This window comes from Anopheles moucheti, chromosome 2 (genome assembly GCF_943734755.1).
Source record: "Anopheles moucheti chromosome 2, idAnoMoucSN_F20_07, whole genome shotgun sequence".
NCBI classification, from domain to species: domain Eukaryota; kingdom Metazoa; phylum Arthropoda; class Insecta; order Diptera; family Culicidae; genus Anopheles; species Anopheles moucheti.
In genome coordinates, this window is record NC_069140.1 from 25803927 (window position 1) to 25827794 (window position 23868).

Sequence of the window (23868 nt, forward strand, 5' to 3'; positions counted from 1 at the left end):
TGCTTAAATTTTGAGCTATAAACCTGGTCAGCTGTCAAATTTCCAAAAACCGCTAGAGGAACCGCGTATCTCGGGGACTGCCTGTAATTCAAAAAGTTTCATTTTCGACACATTTTCACCCAAAAATTTACGCCCCTGATGATAAATGATATGGATATATATTTACATGTTGTTTATTATACTTGAAATGTCAAACCCCTTCATTTGACTCCATGTGCATGATGACATCAATCACGGCCTCCGCCACCCCAGCCCAACGTTTCGTTTTGGCAAGCGTTATGCTTTTCAGATTAAAATATTCATAACCAGCCGCTGAATCGGTTTCGGCCATGTCTTGCAAGACCATCAGTCTTTTCCATCCACTGCGCTGCAATATAAGTGGTAAAACATCTTACGGTCCCGAACTGGCCGACGAAACACACGCGCCATCTTCCGACGAGCGCGAGGCTATTGCCCGACGGTTTTCCTTTAGCGAACAAACACTCCGATAACGATCGGGGGAGAAACGATTTCTGGCCATTTGTTTCGAACTCTTTGCTCGCCCGCAGCAGCTGCAGGCGGGGATGGTGTTCCTCTTTTGGAGTTGCTCAAAAATACGGCCCCGGAGTCTTCCGGATTGGGCTGAAAGATATCCTTGGCGGTTTTTTTTTTGCTCCGTCCGCAACGTCCGGGCAGAGGGGGTCTCGTTTTATTCAAAATTCATCACCGTTGCCTAACGAATGGAGTACAACTTGTGCGCTTAACAGTGGTAGAATTGTGAAGGCGTGTGTGTGTGGGTATATATTTCTTACCCTTGCCCATTTCTTACCGGGCGGCTTCGTCAGCAGGGAAGAAAATGAAAAATGGCCGAGAACCCCTTTTTCTTTGCTAAGACCTTTATTCAGGAACGGTTTTTAAACGTCTTGCCGTCGAAAAAAACGTCGAAAAAGCAAGCAACACACCAAAAAAAAACCCTCATCGTCAGCAGTATGAATACTAATTTTGCTGCTGCGCCCCATACTTTTTGGCGATAACATAGAACTTCGTTTCTTCTTAATGGAACGCTAAGATTGGGACTGGCAGAATCATTTTGTTTCAGCCAGTTTCCTTTGGCCCCCCCATGTTTACATGGCGCGATAGAAAACTCCTTCTTTTCTTGCTCTAAAAAAAGGAGTGCCAAATCGAGATTATATCGCGATCTTAAGGGAGTCGTCAGCCGACGCGAATGAGGTCACCGTTTTTTTTAGAGGTTTTTTTTTAAATAAAGAAAATCATAAAATGATTCATTTTCTATTTTGAAGACGAAGAAGTTTTATGTTTAAGTTTAGCAATTTTTTTTCTTCACCAAGTATTAATTAACCTTTTCAATTTACAACCAACTGTTTAATGAAAAATAACCACAAAATAATAAGAGAGACCCGTTAATAAACCTGCACATTAATGCTCTAGCGTGGTTCTACTCACCCCAATAATAATGTAAAATATATTCTTCTCAAATGAGTTTTTTCTTAATTTTTATCAAATCATACAAACACCTCCAAAGAAAAACAATACGCTGCGTCGTACATTTTGTATTCGTTTATTTATTTTTGCTGATTTATATTTTTTCTTCTTATATTCTTATGTTTGTTTGTTTTCTTCTTTTTCCATTCGCACGTGAAACGTTCATCCCTAATAATCGTGTACAATATTTCGTTCCGTGCTGTTTTATGTCCTCAATTTTGCTGTGTGTGTGTGTGTGTGTGCATTTGCTTACATTACATCGACCGCAACTTAAAACCCTTTTTTCCTCCCTATTCGTATCCGTTGCTTTGTAATGTCGTTTGCGCACATGCTTACATTTGTTTCCGTTTTTGTTTTTTGTTCTGTAATTTTTCGATTTTGTTTCACACCTTTCGCTGCATATCAGCCGTTTCATTGACTAATGGTTTCGATAAGCAAAAAACAAAAAAAAAAACAAAGTGCGTTTGTGAGTGCACCTTCACTGAAACTGAATGTAACAACTGTCTTTTCGCCCTTACGTTGCCCTTTAAGGTGTACCGAAGCTGTCTACAACTTCGGATTTACATACGGAACCATTCGAATGAACGAAGTACAAAGTTGTGTTATTATGCGAAAATTAACGCTTACCGTCCGGTTATTCCCTAGGTGTCGTTAACCGTACAATCGTAATGCAGGTTAATCGAAGGTTTCATCGCGTAATTTTACCTCGATCCTCCTAATTCGGTTTACCGCCTCTTATCTTGTGTACTATTCATTAATTATTTTATGTACCGCCGTTTAAATATTACTATTATAGTGTCCCCTTTTGATATTCGAATGAAGCAAAACCGCATTGCTTTGCCCTCTTTAATCTGTTAGCGCGCTTCTGGTTCTCAGGGAAATTTGGAGAAGCTTTTCCCGTCCCTGACTTTGACTGAATTTTTTTTTCTGTTTTGCACATTCGTTGGAAAAACTTTTTACTTTTCCATCCCCTTACTGTCGCCACAATGAGCGTTATTCCGGTGCTATTATTTTGCACCGTTTACTCGCTTCACGATCGTATCTATTATCCTCGGAACTATTTCCAAACCTTCGAGACTGTATTTCAAGTTTGGGGAGTCGGGTTGCTGCAATCATTCCATGCTGTGCGTGCTTAAAACAATGCTCGATAATACAATTATTTACAAACGTGTGTATTTATCAGGCTGGGTGTATTAAAGTGTGCCTGCGTCGTGTCGGAATGGTTCAATTTTTCCCGGAACTAGGTACACTTGGAGCATCCGAATCTTAATAATCTTTTGTCTTGTCGTATGCGAAACACGCACGTTCCGCCGGGGAGAAAAATCCCAAAATAATAAACCACATGCATTGGTTCATACGCAAATCGTTTGCAATTTTTGAACCATTAACACGGGCACCGTACAACGAAATTAAACATTCTAAATCTCAACGCACCGAATGCCTGCTAGTGCGCCGTACGGGTGTCTACGGGGATTCGATGTACGAAATTTCACATTTGTTTTGTGGGGAAATGAGTGAGTGTTTGTTCCGCGGAACAATCTTAAGCCAAATTTGATTAGTTTGCGCGTGTTTGCGTTTCCTATTTTTTTCTGCTAACTTAAGCATACCTCTCTCTCTCCCATGGGGACACATGGGGAGACCTATTTGTTGGTTTTACTTTTAGTTTGCTGATTTAAAAAATATATTTATATTTATATATATATAGCTTTATCATACACAAAATGGGCAGCCACGCACCGTTGCTTCGCCGTGCCATAATTCCTTACAGTGATACAATCGTTACACTACTGCTGACCGTGCAAGCGGCTTGCTCGGCCAGCAGTAAATGTATTGTACTGATTGGTTTTGGTACGAACGCGTGCCCTCAAATCCAGTTCCGTTTTGTTGTTGCTATTTTGCGTGGTGAAGACTACGAAGGAAACGAGTGTTGAGCCGCGCCTACCTGTGAACTAAACCTTTTCTCACAAAATCGTCTACATTAGCCGATAAAAACACAATTTTAAAAGAGCTCCTACAGCAGTACAAACTATAATAAACACGGCAAGACACGGGAAAATGATTGTACTGCTGGTACGCTATGTACAAGTAAGTTTTGTTTGCTGACGCTGAACACCGCGGACCGGAGGCTGCATTTTCCCAGCTAAACGTAACACTGGTCAAACAAAGTGCGAACGAAACGGTTTGATGAAAGCCCTTCTAGAGTTGCAGAGGAGCTTTTGTGAAAGTACTTTTAAGAAGAAAAAAATTGACTGAAACCCAACAAAAACAATCAACACTAATTGTTGTCTAATACGTTACTCGAAGCTCGGAGCTTTTCAAAATGCCGCACTAAAGAACTAAACGCATCGCAATGTCTGCCCCGAACGCAGATCACACCACCGACGGCACGGAACGTAACCGATTCCACTAATATTACCAGGCGCGCGTCTGCAGTGGCAGATAGCCGCCGCACTGCTGCTGGTGGCTGTTCGTCATGAAGTTGTTCTGGTTGCGGTACGCCATCGCCAGGCTGTTGGACATGAGCGCATTATTGCACGGCTGTTGCAGCATCTGATGTTGATGGGCGGCACCATTGTACGACGAAAGCAGCGCCGCCGTGGCCGTGTCCGGCGAGTGTGCGTTCGTGTCGTTCAGCAGCACGATGCTGCCGGTGCTGGTTGGGCCACCGCTGCCATTGCTCGCACCGCTGCCCGCATTGCTGGCGCTGCTGCTGCCGTTCGAGCTGGGCCCGCTCGTTCCACTGCCGGCCGACCCACCGGCCGAACCACCCGACCCGCTCCCACCGACGGCCGACTGCTGCTGGTGTGCGCTGTGCTGCTGCTGATGATGCTGTGCTGGATGCCCACCGTGCTGGGACGGATGCTGACCGTGCTGCTGTTGCTGGTGTTGCTGATGCTGCTGCTGCTGCTGCTGTTGCTGCTGGACGGCGGCGGCGGCGGCGGCCGCGGCTGCAGCAGCAGCGGCAGCTGCCGCACTGCTGCCGCTAGTGTTGTTGGCGCTCGCGTTCGAACCGCCGGAACAGGGTTTGCCATCTTTAACTAGTACTGGTACGGCCACACGTCGTGGTGAGCTGGCTGACTGGGATGAAAAACAAACCGCGCATTAGTCGGGCGAAGGGGTGCGGCCGTCGATCCCGGGGGCAGCAGCGGCGGCATCATGCCGACCAGCATCGTCGCACCGGGACCGTAATGCGCACCCGGCAGCAGCTCGTCCGGGTCCTGGTCGAGCAGGTCATGCTGGTCCTGCACCCGTAGCTGGTCATGCTGGTCCTGCTGCTGGTGCTGGTGTTGCTGTTCGTGCTGTGGATGCTGCGGCAGCTCGGTCGGGGTGGTGCTGGACTCCGCTAGAATGGTTGTGGTACCGGCAGCAGCAGCAGCACTACCACCACCACCACCAGCAGCAGCAGCAGCAGCAGCAGCAGCAACAGAGCCACCCATCGATGCACCGGACACCGTACGACCGAGGCTGCGCACGTGGTGCTGTGCACGATTACTAACCTGATTATGTTGGTTCTGTTCCGCCATCGCTTTCTCCTTTGCCTGCCGTTTGCACTTGTACCGATGGTTTTGAAACCATATCTTCACCTGCGGAACGTAAGAGAGAATAATATTGGCGTGGCGTTAATATATTGTTGGAATCTTAGCAATAGCCCATTAAAAGCAAGAACTTCAGCATGATCTTTTTCTCTTTTGTACTATTATTGTTGTGCATAATGGGCCCTTTTTGTCTATCCACCAAGAGTGCAAGCTTGGAGTAAAAATAATAGTGATCGGTTGGACCTTCTTTGTGATCACGAAATTATTGCAGAAGATACAGCTCAGTTTGAGAGTCACATCATTGATTGAGGCTCGTCGAAAAGACGTTCAGCCAGTACACCTTCTTGCATCAAAGCCAGATTAGTCTAAAAGAGAGCATTCTCCACTCCTCAATGACTTCTTAATGAAGGTGAGGAATTCTGGTCAAAAATGACTATGAGCATGACTTTAACTCTGGTTCTGGGAATGATATTTCTTTTTCGCCGATCGTTAAACATTTGTTTGGGGAAACGTTTTTCCACATATTGTGAAAGTCAGCACCGCTTCTCTTTCGAATGGAAGACGCAAAGTATCCGGAAGATCCCGGTTAAGAAATGTCAATGAGATCTCGATAACTGCACGATATCATCAGTCGAAGAAATTTGTCTCCAGTACAATCGCTCATTGCCGGTAATTTAATAGTACAGGCAGTCCCCGAGATACGCTATTATAGCGGACCGCTATAACCCGGGAAAAATCCGCGTAACTCGAATTTCCGCGTAAGTCGAATCCTGGTGCAATTTCGTTTATACTTCAAAGTCAAAGAGTCGACTTCCTTCTCTGGACTTAATTTTTTCACCGAATCAGGCGATTTTAAGAAAGAATACATTAAAATAAGTTAGAAAGAAATGTTTTATGTGACAAAAAAAGGTATTTTCGACCAATTTTCATCTTTTTGCTTAGATTTTGTGCTATAAACTAGCTCATCTGTCAAATTTCCAAAAACCGCGTATCTCAGAATCTGCGTATAAGAGGAACCGCGTATCTCGGGGACTGCCTGTACTCCTCAATACCCGGCTTCTCCAGGTAGGCATCTTGTTTCGTCGATTTATGCATGTCTAATTGAGAATAACTATAACAATTTAGCTTTATAATCCTGCCATGTTTCGCTAACTTACAATTTGTCTAAATCATACTTCAAGATCACTGATTTTCAGGTCGTTTTATAGGCCTCCCGATAAACTCTGCTTGGTTAGTTCTGTTATTTTCGTTATTATCATAGAGAATGCCATACTTGGAGTCTACTTTTCGATGGTACGAATTGAGTATGTGGACAATGTTTATGTCTACAGACGGTTTAACATCTTTGAACCGCTGATACCAAAAAGCTGTTTGAAGCTAGCAACAAACGACATATTGTTTACGGCTTTAAATGCTCGCGGGAGCTTAGGCTGAGGGACGCAAGAAATTTAACGCATCGCAAACTTTTGTGAGCCTTTTTCCCCCCATTTAACCTTTGCCACCATGGTCGTGTATGAAAATGCAAACGATGTGGTAGGTCGCCACACACAGGTATACAAGAAAGAACTCCCGGGGGGAGAAAACTTCACATCCGCGTTAGAGACCCACCGCGGTTGGGGAAATGGGTTTAAACGTCACTGAGCTGAGCTGTGCCGTTAGAAGTGTCGTCGGCTTAGGTAATATGATTTAATATATGGCCACCATGAAACAAGCTGGAACACGTGTACAGGAAGCTTCACATTGCGGATGCAGGATGTACGTTCGTGAACATTTCTTCCGGCATTGGCCGGTCGTGGGTTGTCACGCCACACACGTACCAGGCGTGTGCTTCAAAGAGCCGTACATCTCCCCGCTGTTCTTTAAAGCCTCCAAACTACCTCCCCCACGGGAGCGGTCGTCACGGGAACTTTGCTGGACGAGTTTTATTGCGCGTTCTGGGTGGATTTTTTTTTTCGCTCTTCGCTCTCAGCCATCTTTCAACGTGGTTCGTTGGTTCTTTGATGATAGTTGAGTTTGCTTATGCTGCTGATGCTGCACCCCGAAGAAAGCGCTCCAGGAATGGGACCCCCGTCTGAAGCTCATGCATGTGTGTGCGTGTGTTTGTAAGTGTGTTGAGTAAAATTACACATAAGTGTGCAATGTGCTTTTCCACTGAGGACCCTTGTGCTAAAGACCCCGAAATAAGTGATGCAGTTTTGCACTGCTGCACGCTGACAGCAAAGGTCTGTGGGATCACAAATTAGTCTCGATTGGAGAGCCTTTTGCCCTTGTGGCATATGTGGAAGTGTTTGTGTGGCATCACATCGGCCCCGTTTTCCTACTCAAGCCGATTTCCGCACGAAGTTGAACGAAATTTTATCTCATAAAGTAATAAGCTCTGCTACTTATTTGTTATTCTGAGAAATGTTGTACTAAAAACGCGTTTGTTTCTTTAAGAAACATCATTTGACGGAGTAATTCCATCATTCATGGCTTTATTTTGACAGTTTGTTTTGTGAGTGGGTTTTGCTCACGATGTAAGCAATCAATTTTAACGATTAATATTCAAATTTAAATCGGAGACTTGATTAACAACGCACAACGTTTCAATTACTTCCAGAAATGGTTGAGAAATTACATCTGGACAAGGGAAATCCGGCTCGTTTCAACAATTAATTCGTGCTCTGTTGTCCATTACTACTTTTACTCAATGCAACTTTCTTATTGAGTCTATTTTTGTTTTATTTAAAAACAACTTAACAAACCTACCATTTAATGTTGAATATTATTACTTAAAAGTTCTATAAGTATATTTCAGTTTGTGTTTGTGAGTTTCAGTATTTGTTGTTTTAGACTAAACTAAACAGATTTGTAAACTTTACCGTCCCTGCTTACCTTATCCCATTACTTATCTACGTTCCCAGCAATTACACGTTATCATCGCCACCCATTCAATCATTTTGCTACTAGTGAAGTGCATATTAAGTTAGCGATGCAATTGCATTTACCGCATACAGAAAAGCTGTACCGTGTACCGTGCCCGACAAGCATTTTATCGCAACGTTGGATGTATGAAATGACGCAAAGAAAAAGAAAATATCCTGCATGCACCTACTGACCCGGTGGGGCGCACTCAATTCGCCCACTGTCCTTTCTTCAGCTAGCCGCAGTGAAGTTGGGAGAGTTTTCCTTTTCGGCGGGGCTTTATGTGTTGCGCTGAAAGTGCTGCAGGTTGCTGCCGCAGGATGGGGCGGCACCACATTGAATAATGTTCACAACACATGGCCGTCCGTTGTGTAAACATTCATTTAGTATTCTCTTTGAGCAAATAACACACACACACACAAAAAAACCGGCACGAAAGCAAAAAACCGGAACCCGGTTGACTTAAAGTGTGATTCTGGGTGCATCCGGGTGCAATGGGTCGGAATACGGGGGGGGTCTGAAAGCTTTTTCCCACCATCGGCTTGCCCGACACGTACGTGGAATTCTTTTCCTTGTAACATTGAACATTTCCCTCGTGAAATTGCAACTGGGTTTTCGGTTTCTAGTGGGAGGAAATTGAGTGCAAAAGGATAATGTGTATGGGGCGCAAAAGAAAAGCACCCGTGCCGGGCATAAGTGCCACCGAAGCATCCCATTGAGATTAGGTTCATTTGGGCTAGGTTCTTCCACGGGGTGTCCACGGGTACGGGCAGGCGAAGCGCCTATTTTGTGCTGAAAGTAACCAGTCCAGTGTTGGAGCCGTGTGGTGCCGTATTATGCAACCCTACCCGGCGGGGGGTGGGTCCGCCTTCAAGTGTGCGGAGTCTTTTCCATCACAGTGCTTGTGATCCAGATTTGCCCGCTGGGATGCCTGCATCGGGCGCTGAATAGCGTTTGCATGTGCCAGGCCCGGGCCACATTTTAACACTAGCGCCAGCCACTTTGGCTGCCTTTTTAATTACGTGCAAAATCAACCACTACATTGAAACCAATTCAGCGCGAACGCGCGCGAATATACCGGCCGTTGTAGGGCTTTGTCCGTGACGGGGTCCGTGCTGGTCCATTGGAAAGGAAACACACGTGGGTGGGCTATCTATTTTTCCTGTCCTAACCTCTCATTCTTAGCCATCTATGTGTGTGTGTGTGTGAAGTTGAGAACAACAACCGTGTGCTGACGGTGCTGTATGCAAACAACTTCTTCAATTCAATCCATCCTCTCGAAGGCGTGGAGATGGCGGGGAAGATCGCTCTGCCCAAGCAGCAAACGCGACAGTAAAGCTTTCATGCGAGCGTATATGAGTGTAATATTATCTCATCAGCAGCTTTCTCGTGGTGCAATTAGTAGCGTAATCAAGCAGCACCGAACCCGTCACGGCCGGGCACCCACCATCGGGCCCGGGTGGCGCTGTGGAGAAAGGCGAAAAAGGGACACTCGAATGGAAGCAAACACTCTACAGCCGCAAACTTCACCGTACGCCAATCCCATTCTGGGCCTGGTGTGTGAGGTGCATTCTTTTTTTTTTTTGTTATTTTGTTCGCTTTTCCTTCACATCTTCCATTCAGGATGGGGTTTTAGCGTATGCAATTATTGGAACATGGTCGCAGGGACGATCTCTTGCCCGCTTGCAAGATTCCGCATTGTATGCGAAGGAATGGGACGTTCAGTGAAAGGTTTATAGAAAGCATGCATCCAATCCAATTCCGCTGCATTTGTTTGTGGAATAGCATTCATTTGTGGAATTGTATAATTACTGCCCGTGCCGTGGATCAGGTTAGGGTTTTGGACAATTGGATGTTATACCGTGGCAAGGCAAAGGATTGTATCCGCTGGTGTCTTCATTAGTAGGTAACAAAACTGACGCTAGGTAGCAAAATAATCTACCCACTGCAAAAGGATGCAATTTAATTTGTTTCTTCATCGTGATGTCATAATTAAACGGGAGTCGTCTCTGTGAGCTTTTGTTTTTTTTCCCCCAGCCCCAGCCATTTGTGAATTGGCTATGAGCGGCACAATAAACTAAAGCGAATGATGCATAGCTTTTGCCTGCATGAATGGCGATGATGGAACGAATGAATGGATGAGTAATTGTTTGTTGCAAAGGAAGGTTTTTAGTGAAAAATGCATAATGAATGAGTGCAGCAATTTAAGGATCTTTGTCCCGTTTTTAATTAAGCGCGTGTGTAGATGTAAATAATTGTGTTATTAGTAATTTGCTGAATGGTTAACGGCTCTTTATTCGTTGCTGTCAGAAATGCTGTAAAACAAATGATATTTTTTGCAAGTCTCATCTCATCATTAGACCATTAGACACCTCTGAGCGGAAGCTTATGATAATTCTCCATAGCCAAATTCTCGATTAGGGATGAAAAACATGGCTTTCGATTCTCACGTACAACTTCAACCACTGGCAACCTTTACGCCGGTCCATTGTGCGCACTCAACCGTGCTTGCAACCGAAAGAAAGATGATACAGACGGATCGTTCATCGCTAATAATGATGCCGTTTGATGATCATAATCCATGCCCAAAAAGCACTTGTTAATTGGGCCAGAGTGGTAAGCCGCGTGGGAAGCGATGCGTCACATTCTAAACCTCAACCTCAAGTCAAGCGTCTTAATTGGGAACCCCGATCCGGAAGTGAGGAAGGACCGGGGATGGATGGATGGATGGATGGATGGACCCTGTATCTGTACCGCACCTAGTACCTGCCAAGTATCGGGACCGAGATCCAAACCGGAGGTACGGTATTTTGGTCTGTTTATTTTAGTTTCAACCCCTCCCTCGCACAATGCCACACCAGAGAACGCTAGCGAGTCCTGGCGTGCGTGGTGCTGTTATCCTTGTAACGGTCGGGTTTTTTTTCGGTTTTTCCCCGGTTGAGTTCCCCGGCGAGGGATTAAAAAGGTAGCAATGTTTACGGAACGTTCGTTCAGAAAGGGAAGTTGGTGGTGGTATTTTTTTTTCTTATTTGTGGTCAATTCATTCCACATTTCTTGCACCATTCAGGCAGGCAACCGCTATTACTTTACTATTTCGCTGACTCGTTCTACCACCACTGTTCCATGGGTGCGAAAACACTGATAGATTGAAGCCACAGCAACAATAACAAAAAAATGTATGCACCCACATCCGATCGGAGTGAAGAGATTAGGCAAATTTATAAAAATAAAAAATATGCGAAAGATAATAACAATAACAGCATCACGCTAATCATTCCCATCCGGGATTGGGTGTGGGACCGTTTTTGGGCAAAGGGAGGCCGGCATACTGTGGCAACCGGTTTTGGCTGTTCGCAACCGTGAACGGGTCGGGAAAATGGGTTTACCCCTTGGGTTAAAAGGAAGGATATCCGCTGTGTCTGTGTGGGTAAGATGCATGTACGTGTGTGCGAATAAAACCGAAAGAGTTAAAAATAACAACAACGACTTACGGGGTTCGAATTTGTGAGTAAACGGAAATCCTTTTTCAGTGAAAGCACTGGAATTTCCGCTAACCATCATCAGCAAACAGAAAAGCTTGTATCAATGAAGCACAAAACGAAAAGAGTACGTTCTAGAAATGACAAAAAAGAAATTCAAAGTTGCTAAAACAACATGAAAGTTGCAATATTGAACGAATGGATGAGATTAGTTTCACAAGCTACGGGAAGAGATCATAATCGAAGGAGAACCACGAAGTAAATTAAAAAAAAATACAAAAGTATTCGCAGTCTATTAGTGTTGATAACTCTCGCATTATTATAACGAAATGTTTATGAAAAATTAAAAATTTCAATGGCATTCACAATAACAATAATAAATTAATTTTCTTGCAATCAGGAAAAGGAAACTAATTAAAGTTTCAAACTCGTTCAAAGAAACTCGATCGTAAATTTGTGTGTTTTCGATCGTGAGCTTTTGCGACATTTGGAACAAAACAAGAAATAGTATTGTTCCAAAAACTATCTGCAATTGGTTTGGCTTTTGCTGCTGAGATACAAGTTGAAGCATTCATTTATGGGCAAACCTACGATGAACATCAAATTTAACATTTTTTACCGACGGAATCAAGGTCTGTGTAGGATAGAGGTCGAGTAATAGCCAAGATAGAGGTTCGTCATTTTGGATTTCATTTGACATTTCGTCGCCCGTGTAAGATTACTTGCGTCTAGCCTACTTGTGTACTATATCCCGATTAATCTACACAACTACACACAAATCATTTGAATGGAAAAGGGCTTCCAAACGTCAAATCACGTGTAACGAACTTTTGGCTACTTGTCAAATTGCTCTATATTACTCGACCTCTATCCTACACAGACCTTGGACGGAATGTTCAAAATACTCGAATGAACTATATCGTTTGTTCATTTCTGTTGGGCTAAGATTGTCAACTAGCTTAAGCATATTGTAACGCCATTTTTTATATTTGTATGATTTTTCATTGGATACTTATGGAACAGTTTTAATTTTAAACTTCATTGTGCCAAACCTTACGAACCATTTTTCCGTCGGGCAGAGAACCGTCTACCGGTGTTGCGATGTTTTCACAAACGTCATTTTGCGTTATTATTTTTGCATTCCTTCCTTCCTTGCACGCCGGACGATAATGTGTGTTTTTTGCGCGTGTGTTGGCTTCCCAAAATCTGTTCCATTACACACCGCCATCCGGCAATTGTATTGTATTTAACGATACCTTTCCAAACGACGGGCTTACCTTGGACCGTAGCGCAATGCACATCGACACGTTAAATAAGTATGTATGTCTAACAGACTGTACAGAGGAAAGGGAGAGAGAGAGAAGGAGGGGGAAAAGCTTGAACCTAAATCCGTAGGGTCATGATTACCAGATGTTTAAGTGAAGTCCCGAACGCGTCAAGCACCTCCGGCTGAACCTTGACGGCTCGAGAGGTTGTGTGGAACCGTACGCGTTACGAAACCGTCCGGGGAACGGGGAACGGTTTTTACGCGTACAATCAGCCAGGCCGATGGCTACAGCAACCGAGTCCGAAGCGGAACACAGCAGAGAGCGAGAAAAAAATATATAAACGGGTATATAATAAAGAATAAAACGTAATTCTCGTGAAAATAAGAAGCGGGAACCACTTGAACTGCTTTCAAACCACTCCACTCGTTGGCTTAGCGTTCGATTCGTCCTGATTTTCGTCCTGCTGATCCTGCCGTAGCTGCTGGAGCCGACGTAACCATCAACATCTGCCCTCGATCGATAACCGCACGCAAATATTATGGCTACCTACCAGGAATCCGTTCCTACCGCACGGTTCACAATGCACAAGGGCTGCCGCGCACACGTTTTGCAATTGCAACAAACGGCGGCCAGCAATGGATGGAAGTTGCGGCAGAACAAAATGGATTCTTTCTCATTTTTTGTCGTTGCTCTGTTTTTGTAACGCTTTGATTGAGGAATTAAATGGTAGGAAGTAATGTTTTAAAAAACCCCCAAATTTAACCATTTAAATTATTACTTTCATTATACTTATGTGGTATATTTAACTAAGTATTTAAAGTGAATTTTTTAAGTTGGTTTCCATGATTTCATGATCAATTTTCCTCAATGATGTTGTCATACAATCACTTGGGAAAACCCCACTTTCCGGACCGCTTAACGCCGCGAGCGACACTTTCACTTGTGTCTTGCGCTTTTCCTTTCGAAGCAACAACAAAAAAAAATCGGCACTCCCCACACCCCGGTTGCGATTATCGCTTCCGGCCGTAGTGTTTATTGTTACAACAACCAAATCTGGCCGATTCATGCTGCTTATGTTTACGTACGCGCTAATCCAAGTCCTTCTTTTGCATGTCAAGATGGTGGCTCTCTCTGCACCGGGCCGGGCGAGGATTGAAAACTCCCCGGCGTAGGACAGGTTTCAGGCTGGTCTCCGTGTAGCATGACTTTTGACACTTTTGGCAGAAGACCAAAATAGGAACTTCGCCGTACGGAAAATCCCATTCGGAAATTCCAAATTCTAAGGAATCGTTTGTTTTTATTTGTGGTTGTTTTTCTTCGCAGGGAACCGGATGGTGGATTAGGCTTTCGTTGTTTTTGGTCGAGGGATGAGGAGTGTTTTGTTTTGTCTTTCGATTCCCGGCTCAATAAGGATGCATCATTACGCATTGTGATGAGGTTTTCTTTTTTTTGTAAAAGCTTTAATACGAGAGTTTTGATTGATTATTTTTAGAATTAGTGGTTAAGTAAGTAAAGCTTGTTAGAAATATCGTCACAAGGTATTACGCGAATATTTCGGCAAAGATTGAACAATACTTCAGAATTTCAACTTCGAACATCGAACTGCAAATCAAATCAGATGGGATGATGAAAAGCTTTTCAATGATGAAAAGTGAACATTTATGCTGAATATAATGCTCACAAATGCAAATCACCCAAATTTAGGTTTTAGTGATACAAAAACACAGGAGGAATCTTCCTCAACTTCAACTTCATTAACTGCAACTAAATCTGGAAGTAAGCGTCATGGCCGCACACACTTCATCACCATTCATTTGCTGGTGTTTTGTTGCTGTTTTATTGGTGCCTATTGTACTGCTGCCAAAAAGCTACCAATACATACACGAAAGGGTCCAAAACATTCGCCTACTGTTGGGCGCTATATTTTATTTCTCCACCATCCTTCAACTCGAGCGACTCAACCACCGGAGATAAATCGTTGCATGAAGGTTGCCAATAAACAAAAAAAAGTTAATGACACCCGGGTCTTAAATGTCCAGAATTTGAACCCCAAATGTCCAGTTCCGGTTTCAAAAGCAGCCGCACACACACACACACACCGACCCGGGGCGAGACCACACGGCTTTGATGGTTTGTGTGTGTTTTTTCCCCGCTTCCTTTTCGGCAGTGTCGAATATCATCGCTCCTGAAGCTCCATCGCCGTGTGCCCCAGCTCAGGGCACAAAAGCCGTGTGCCCCCCCAAAAACTGGCGTTTTAGTTTCGGAAATGGCAATGATTTTTGCAAATCGTTCCACCAACCAACCGGGTGGTGACAAGACTAGAGTGAGATTGGGGAATGGCGGATAACTTCACGAGAGGCATCTACAATGACACTCTTGACGCTTGCAACCCACATCACATCACCCACGTGCGCATATCCGCCATCAACGGGATTGCTGCTTCGATTTCAATTGACAGTCTCGTTTGTCAAATTGAATTTCTAAAACGAAGTGTCACTTGAACCGTTAATCAAAAGTGACATCGTCAGAACGGAGAAGAGTGGCGATTCAATAGAAATGGAGCGCTTGTATGTGTGCCAAATGCGCTAAAGCACGCCATGTATTCCAGTGTGTGTGTGTATGTATATGTATGTATATGTGTGCAAAATGGAGCAGTAGAAACAAAACGCCTGCTAGCGGGAGATTGTTTTACAGAAATAAAAAATCATTAAACTCCCGGCGAATTGTGGGCGACTGCAATGGATGGCATGTATGCATACTCGAGCGCACTGTTTTTAGTTGTTGCGCTTTACATCGCGCATAAAAAAATGACATTACTTTTTTGTTGTTGTTGAGATTTTTGCCATGCGACACTCGCGAAACCCAACGCATCGGGAGCGTTTTTATGCGCAGAACAATCCACTCCAGCGTGCGACTCAAACTCTGCCGGGACACACACACACACACACACCGGTAAGTGGTATCGATCCCAACGATGGAACGAAATTGGAACGTGAAAATCCTCCGAAATGGAAGAAAAAACACTATCTTGATCAGTGCAATTGATGCGATCGAGTGCGATAAAGCTGCTTTAAATTGATGCTTCAATACAAAGCATCGTCCATCAGGTGCTATAATCCTTTACACTCGACAGAGGAAGAAAAAAAACACGCACAGGACACCTTTGTTGGTTGTGAAACAATTTTTCTATGCTCGTGCTCTACGAAATCGGCTTCCCGGGGTGCGTGCAGTGCTGCTTGTAGTGATTTTCCCGCCCATCCAAAGGTGATGTTTTTACAACGAATTATTGATGATAAATACTAGCTTACATTTCGAGAAACGCCCTCCGGGTCTAGGTAACTGCACAACCAAAAAACCTTTTTGGCTATTCTTTGCCAAACGGCAACTCTGCGGGAGTTCTCGTCGCTATACTGATGTTAAGGATACGTTCGCTTGCGCAAATGTGTAAGATGAGAAGGAGTTTTTTTTTATTTCTCTATTGCTGCAACAACAAGTCCCCTGACAAGGGCGGGTTTAGGTACGCATGCGAAAAAGGGACTTGTTACAAAATCGAACTCCAAAAAAAAAGGGAATGATACAGCTTCTCTTCCTTCCAAGGATTCTGCGATTCAACGAACCGTGCACATTCGATTCGCATCCCGTCGGAAATCTGATTAATGTGTTGTTGTGTTGTTGCGCAATGCAAAGATGTTGCTCTCTGCCGAAATTTCTTCCATCACGTATTAGACCACGACTTCTGCCACGATCTTTTGGCCAGAATGCCCTTTGTTGGGTAACAATCGGGCTCACGCTGATGGTTACGCTGGTTACGATTGTTGGTCGCCGTGAAAGGATTAATAAGCATCGTAAAACTACAATTGCAATAGTTTATTGGAGATAACATTTTGGTCTTAGGGTAAGGAAAGGATGACATACTTCATGTCCATTTATCCCAAATCCGGACATCTTGAAATTGTACAGTCCTGTATCATTGTGGGTGATGTTTAAGTTCCTATAAGAAGATATTCTTCGTTATGTTCTCTACTTTAAGTCATTCGTAAAAAAGATAAGCGAAATAGATACCTAATATAAAGACATATGAGTTGGTACCAAAAGTCACATGTTGGTTCTTGATTAAATGCTTCAATTTTGTCATTTGTTCTACAGCCGTCAGCTTAGATTTACTATTATTTGTAATACACTTTGAACTTATGTGGGCTACAGAGGTATTTCAGGAGCTGTTGGGTCGTATCAAGAATTCTCAGCATTACAGTTCATATAGAAAACGTTTTTTATGAAATATTTCTAATTGAAAAGTTAAATTGAAAAATGAAAGAAGTTTTTTCCTCAAATCTTTCCCTTTTCGATAGCTTGATGAATGATTTTGAGTACTTTTTTGTTGTGGTACTTGCAATAGCCCTACAATAAATGTTGAACTTTCACTCCTAGAACGTAAAAACGACTGGTGTGTTCGATGTTACGTTCACTGTAGGTACGGAAAAACATTTAAGCAACTATTTTCCACCCTCTGTATCAATTACTAATTAACGACGGATTCATTTATTTGACAGCCCCGACAAACATTCAGCATGGTTGGCCAAACATCACCACCACTAACGACACCACTGATCCCGAACGACTTTTCACACATTTACACGGTACCGCGCCACCCTCGATGTGGCAGCAACCAAAAAAAAAAAAACAGGGATCACTTGAAATGTCCGCGGTCCGTGTTTTATTTCGCCCGCACGTGAACGCCAGTGCGCACGGCCCCGGGATTGTGTTTGTATGTCCTTCCGACAGTGTGCCGTGCGCGCAAATGGGCAAACAGATGCAAACGGCAGCCAGGAAGCGATTAGAATCGATTAACCCGTCGACCAAACAAACTGTCACCGACAGGAAGCGGACCCGCTCAGCATCTCACGACACCCGGAGCAGCCGGAACGGAATTTGGTCGCTATCATAATCGCACGGTCTATTAAGTCTATCTGCCCCCGTTGCTTTGATATGCATGCACGCACGGTCGGTACTCACTCACACGCGCCAAAAGAAATATTATTGTGCGTGCGTGATGTATCCAACCCGCCACCGAACAGGGGATAACTGTCAAGCTCAAATGGTGGTTTTTCCTTTTTCTGGCAAAAGAGAAAGGTACTTATGGAGCGATGGGAAAATGGTCCACACACACTGGGACACGAGTAGATGCACAACATTGTGCACTGTCAGCGACACGCGCAGCGAATCGATTGGGTTGCGTGGTGTAAATATGGTGGAAATGTTTGTTTTTCCACTCGGATGTTTTTATGGTGATAAGTGTGAAAATGGAAAACAAAAAATCTGTATTTGTTTTAGCACAAATCATCCCTTTCTAATGGTACCGGCAATTGGTGCAATCGGGCTCTGTTAGTGCAGTTGAGGCATTCGGACGGCTTACCTGTGTTGGTGTGAGATGTATTAAGCTGGCTAGGTGTTCGCGTTCTGGGGCGGATAGGTATTTCTGCTGCTTAAATCTTCGCTCCAGCTCGTACACCTGTGTTGTGGGGTGAAAGGAGAATGAAATTAGTTGCTAATCCTTCAACCGGTTGGAGTTTTAGTGAAATGTATTTATTTTGTTATATACACAACGGTCATGCCATTTTGTTTACCCTAGACTAATTTTGAAATTTAATGTTTGTTTTTCATTTGTAATATATATTTTGCTAGAGAGAAAGATGGCATTTTGCCTTCCAATCGTGCTACTGCAATTAAATTATCTTATTCAAACAAACCAACGATCAATGTAGTAGTTTAAATGTTAATACTTGAGGGCGGTAGTATAAAGATATTATATCTTCATCCTTTTTATTATATCAAATAAAAAAACGTGTGGAAATTACTAGAAAAAATTGAAACAATTATAGTTACACAACACAATTATAGATACACAACATTGATCAATATACAGTTATACAGTTTATTACACAAAGTTTCGTGTAAATTATCAAAGAAAAAGAGTGATGGTGCCTTTTAATTTAACTCCAAAGTTTTGATTGAATTTTGGTAACTTTTACTTTTCAAATGTCACCTGAACTACCTAAAGCAAAATGAAATAACCAACTAGCATGCGACTTAAATGGAAAATTGAAATACTTTTGGTATATCACCGTGATCTGCTACAACAATGCCTCTTGGCTGTTGTGCTACATGCACGCGTATCGATCTTTGGTTATTATTGAACAAGGTTTATCACCATGAAGTTAATTTGCTTTCAATTAAAGTAAATTATCTGAAAAGACATATTCAAACATGCTCGTTGTCTGATGCTATCTTCTTATTCGAACGACGCAGACTTGAAATTCATTTGAATGAAAAAAATGCAAATGATTTCTAAGGATGAAATTTTCAATTAATGTCATCCGTAGACCCACAGTGTTTCGAGACACAACAGCATAAACTCCACGTCCAACCACAGCATTAAATCATAAATGGAACAAATACTTTTTGTCAATAATATTCAATTACAATTATTGCACATTTTTTTTGTCCTCGCGTCTTCGACTTACAGACAGACAGCAGCCAGCGGACAGCCCTCACCTACTTGACCTTCTTCGGCAAACGGGGATACGAAGCAAAGAAGGGATTCATCTGTGGATTGCAATTCGAAAAACCAAACAACACAAACGGTTGATCCCCCTAAAAAGCGCATAATGTTCTGGCCCGGACTGCCATTCGCCCTTGGCTGGTGTTTTTTTTTTTTTTGCTGTTCACCGGCAGCCGCCCTTAATGGTCCAGGTCCAACGGCAAAAACCCGGCCAAACAAAACCCCTCCCCAGATCGCCCCCCCCCCCCCCCCCCCCTGCATTGCTACCGTACAGTGCGTCCAGAACACCAGCGCTCCTGTTTCATCCTTCGCACTCGCGGCAGCACCGGCGTACCATCTTCGTCGTACAAATATTTGCCCTTTCGGATGGCAACGGTCGGAACGAAACATGAAACATGCATAAAAGTATTGACAAACAACAGCATGATGATGCTGCGTACGCTGGGTTTTGCTGGAGCAAGCCGTTCTCGGGACTGTCCCGTCACGCCGGTGGTACGGTCCCGGCGTACTATGTTTCCCCCAGTGGCCCATCGAAAGGACAAAGTTATGATAATCCCTTTTTTCCCCCACCGTGGTCTGTGTTCCGCTCTGCAACGTCGCCTTTAATCGTTGATTGTTTTGGAGTTAATCGTACCATTTGTCGAGAATAACAAAACGCTCTTCCCATCCGCGTGCGGTGAGCTTATTGGCTACGCAATGGAATGGAATGCACCAAAGATTGCGCTGGGTGTGGGTTTGGCAACAAGCGCTGTAAAACCTAGCAACAAATTTACAACGTTCCCGTTCGGAAGACTTCGTAACCCAAGCGACGAACCCCCTTCCCGGCCAAGGCGGTGTTGGGTTGCGCAGTGGTGCGAAAGTTAATCAAATATTTATGCGACGTATCCTCCGAGACACGCACGCAGTCGAAAATCCATCCACAGCCAAAGCAAAGATTAATTTTGTCTTGTACTGTGCTGTCAGCAAAATGTGACCCCACCGCAGGGTGGTTTTGCACTAATCCTCCCACTAATTCTACCCCAGTCGGAGAACGATTTTCCCTTTTTTTTCATCCTCAAACCCTACGCTAGCGCAACCGAGTCAAGTGGCAAAATATTGACAAATCGATCCACGCACAGCCATTCATCGCCTTCATTCGCCTCCTCGGACGAACGGGGAAGTTGTTCCAAATGTCTAAAATTTGATGATTATTTAACTTTTTCCCAATTACCCGACTACCGGAATGGAGCGACGCTTGCGCATGCAGGCAGTGTGGAAGCGCCCGGGCATGGAACCGAGGGAGGAACGCTGCTGGATCCAGTGGTCGCAGTGGTGGCGTACTTTCGGTGACATCCACTTAAAATTAAAACTGAGGTAAATATTGAACCACGAGCCGACGCGCATTGCGGATCGTGGCCGTTGGTGTGTTTTTGACATCTTTGTTTTTCTGTCCATCCTTGGCTGCGGTAGCCAAACGGACGGCTAATGCCACCGGTGTCCGGGCTCGGTTTCGGCTTCGGGCTGTTTGGTTTTTATTTGGTCGGTTTTGTGTTGACAGTTGTCGAAAGTGCTGTTTTTAGACGGCACGTCACGCACCCGGGTTGAGTGGAACGTGATCATGCTCGACCTTGAAGCCTTCCTGTCCGGTTGCCCATTTTGTTGCGACCCATTTAGGCTTGGAGTTCATCGAAATTTATAACCTGCTAGCAGTGTTACACAATTCTTGACGATTTTATCCCAATCAAAGAGTTGAAATATTTTTAAACCGACGAAAACACACATATGAAATCATGAGAGGCAATATAAAACGTTAGATGGATGTTAAACAAAACGGCAACTCTGGGCCCCACAATAAGGGGGCCCGAAATGAGCAACGCGATTATTGCGAACAGTACCAAAACAGTTCTAATTACTTTCAAACTCCTTGCTGCAGTACCAAAAACCTAACAATTATGAAGCGAAATTCATTATAATAATCGTTGCCCAAGGAAGAAAGGAGCGAGAGCGCGAGACCGAAAAAAAAAGGCTCCACAAGTGCCGTGGAACCGCCTAACGATCGAGTTCATCAAGACGAACTTCGGGCGGAAAACTTTTCCACCGAGCAGCTCCGTTGGAACGCCGGTCAACGCCTGGACTGGCTCCGTTCCTGCGGGGGCCATTCTTAAACTCTAAACAAAAATCTAAGTAAAATATTTGAATGTCCGCGAGCGTATATTTGTGCAAGAAGGCGAAGGGATACACCAGCGTGCGCTGTGGAGCACAGAGATTGGAAATAACTGCCGGGGCTCGGAGCATACCGAGGTGAACAGAACTTTCCAAACCGGACGAACCGGTCGGCATGGTGGAGGCGGGTTAAGAATGCTCTGCTGTTACGTTTTATATAAACACACTGTTAGATCCAAGAAGGTACTGGCGAGACAGGGACCGGTGGACGGCGCGGAAGGTTGGAAGGAAACCGTCCGCCAGGAATATCTATTTACAAAGCACTTGAAATGAAATGCCAAGTTTCATCAGCAAACTAATATAGGAGGAGAACGGGTGTGGCGCGGTGGCGCGGTAGTTGGTGTGTCAGCTTCGGGCCCGGTCGCTCCCCACGGAACGAGTGACGACAATGGGAACGAGCGTACCAAAACCCGGTGTGCTGGTGGTTGCGTAGAACGGAGGCCGACCACTACAACACTAGTGGCGGTGTGTCTACTAGCTGCTAGGATGTGGCTCGGTTCCCGATCCCGCTAGCTCCGACGGCGGGTGTGTTCTGGTGGTTGGGCGCTTTGTTTATTGACAGCATGGGCTTGTTTCGGGCAACAGCCGTCAAACGGTAGCTGATTCGGTGAAATGTCAACCGCTGTGCGAGTGTGTTTGACACACACCGACGACAAACGGGAACGAAGCAAGCGCGGTTCTGGATTAAAATTTGCTGTTGATCATCGCCTGAATATTTATGTTGTCAAAATCATTACATTTCTATGTGATTGTGTGTGTGTTTTTTTTAAACATACAATCAACTTCATCATGATTCCAGCGCGCCTGGAGATGGACAAACTGTTCACACACACACACACACAACGCGTACAGCGATCGTAGAGAAAGGCGCTCCAACATGCCAGGCCAGTCGTGTTTCATAATCACACCGATCACGTTGCGACACGGATGTCAATAACAGACCAGCTTGCAAAACCGTGCTGTTGCGATCACCATTAGCAATCGTCTGGCCGTGGTACGTTTCGTGGCAAAGTGATTGTTTCTTTAAGCCATGTTTAATCCACGTAACGACGTGATCGCGTGCCTTTGCGGTGTGTGTGACTGCAAGAGAAGAGGGTAGGATGGGCCATTCCTGGTGCGAGATCATCCGTGATCAAGGTCGTACGATCCCCACTAACTCGGCTGTAGCAGATGAAGTCAGCAAATGCAGTATGTACTCACCTGGGCCTGCGTGAACAGCACCCGCCGCTTTCGTCGTTGGGCGAGTGGAAACTGCATCGGTTTGGTGTCGGACACGCTGCACGCCGCCAGGCTGCCCATGTTGGACATGGCGTGACCCATCGTACCGCCGGCCGAGCCCCCCATCAATCGGGATACTGGAATGATAACATGATATTGCAGGGTTAAGCTATCGATAGGCATAATTTAAAACTATTTCATTTGCCATACAATTTTGTAAATTTTTTAATTAAATATAGCTGAAGTTGTAATTGCAAATCTACAATACTCCTCATTTAGGATCAAAGTAGGTCCTGAGGTTTATTCGCGGATTTTGAAATTTGACAGCTCAGTGCAAAAGTTAAGCAAAGATGTGAGAATTTCTTGAAGAATGTCTGCCAAATTGATAAAATAATTTTGTTTTTGTTTTTAAGCGACTGTTTTCTCTTAACAAAGCCTTAAATCCTTCTTAAATCCTTCATGACGTGATGAATGGAAGTTCACCCAACAACTTTCAAGTATTGAACGATATAGAATCTAGTTTCGATTCTCAGATATCAGCGGTCTGGGATAAATATGAGGACCAAGGAGGACTATTTGGATTTACATTCTTAGTGCAACTAACAAAAGGATAATGGATAACACGTTATTCGCATGCTGTAAACCTGAATTATAGCAAATATTTATAGTTGTAATTCGTTAGCGCATTGAGATACATCAAATGTTCATAGACCAACAAACACCACAAACTTTACAAGCAGCAGAAGAGTAGAATAGAATTCAAAGGCTTTTTTTCCAACTCGGCACGATAATGGACAGGTCCAGAATTGCATAACACAGCAAAGCAGTTCACCGTACCACCGTCAATTTGCATAATAATATAATTTCAAGTGCTCGGCAAACGTTGCTCCATTCAGCAGTACGCCGGACCCATCGGCAAAGAATGGACTAGGAGGCGATACGATTGAGCAGAAACAAATCCGAACCCATTCATTCTGGCTGCTGCTGCTGCTGCTGCTGCTGACGAAATGCTGCGAGAATGGCTTGATAAATATTGATTTGCAGCAGCAGCAGCAGCTCTGAACAATTCATCCTAGCGCGTGACCAAAACTTATAACGGACCCAGCTCCCACTTGCCCATTCCACAGCATTCTTAATAAGCTCTTTTTCTCCTGCTGCTTAACACATTCTCCAATTACCAAAACCCGAAACTATCCCTCACGGCAGGGAAACTACGCACG

The 23868-nt window shown here is 44.2% G+C and overlaps 1 protein-coding gene across 1 annotated transcript in view; it reads right to left on the reverse strand.

The window, feature by feature from the left end:
* Window positions 1–2520: 2520 nt before the first annotated feature.
* The window catches only part of LOC128310114 (thyroid transcription factor 1-like), a 29641-nt gene continuing 8293 nt past the window's right edge, over window positions 2521–23868 (reverse strand). The window contains exons 3-6 of the mRNA XM_053046666.1: window positions 22631–22785; window positions 18083–18178; window positions 4980–5066; window positions 2521–4560 (exon numbers count right to left, since the gene is read on the reverse strand). Coding sequence (XP_052902626.1) covers window positions 3895–4560; window positions 4980–5066; window positions 18083–18178; window positions 22631–22785 — 1004 coding nt within the window. The 3' untranslated portion in view covers window positions 2521–3894. The remainder of the gene's footprint in view (window positions 4561–4979; window positions 5067–18082; window positions 18179–22630; window positions 22786–23868) is intronic.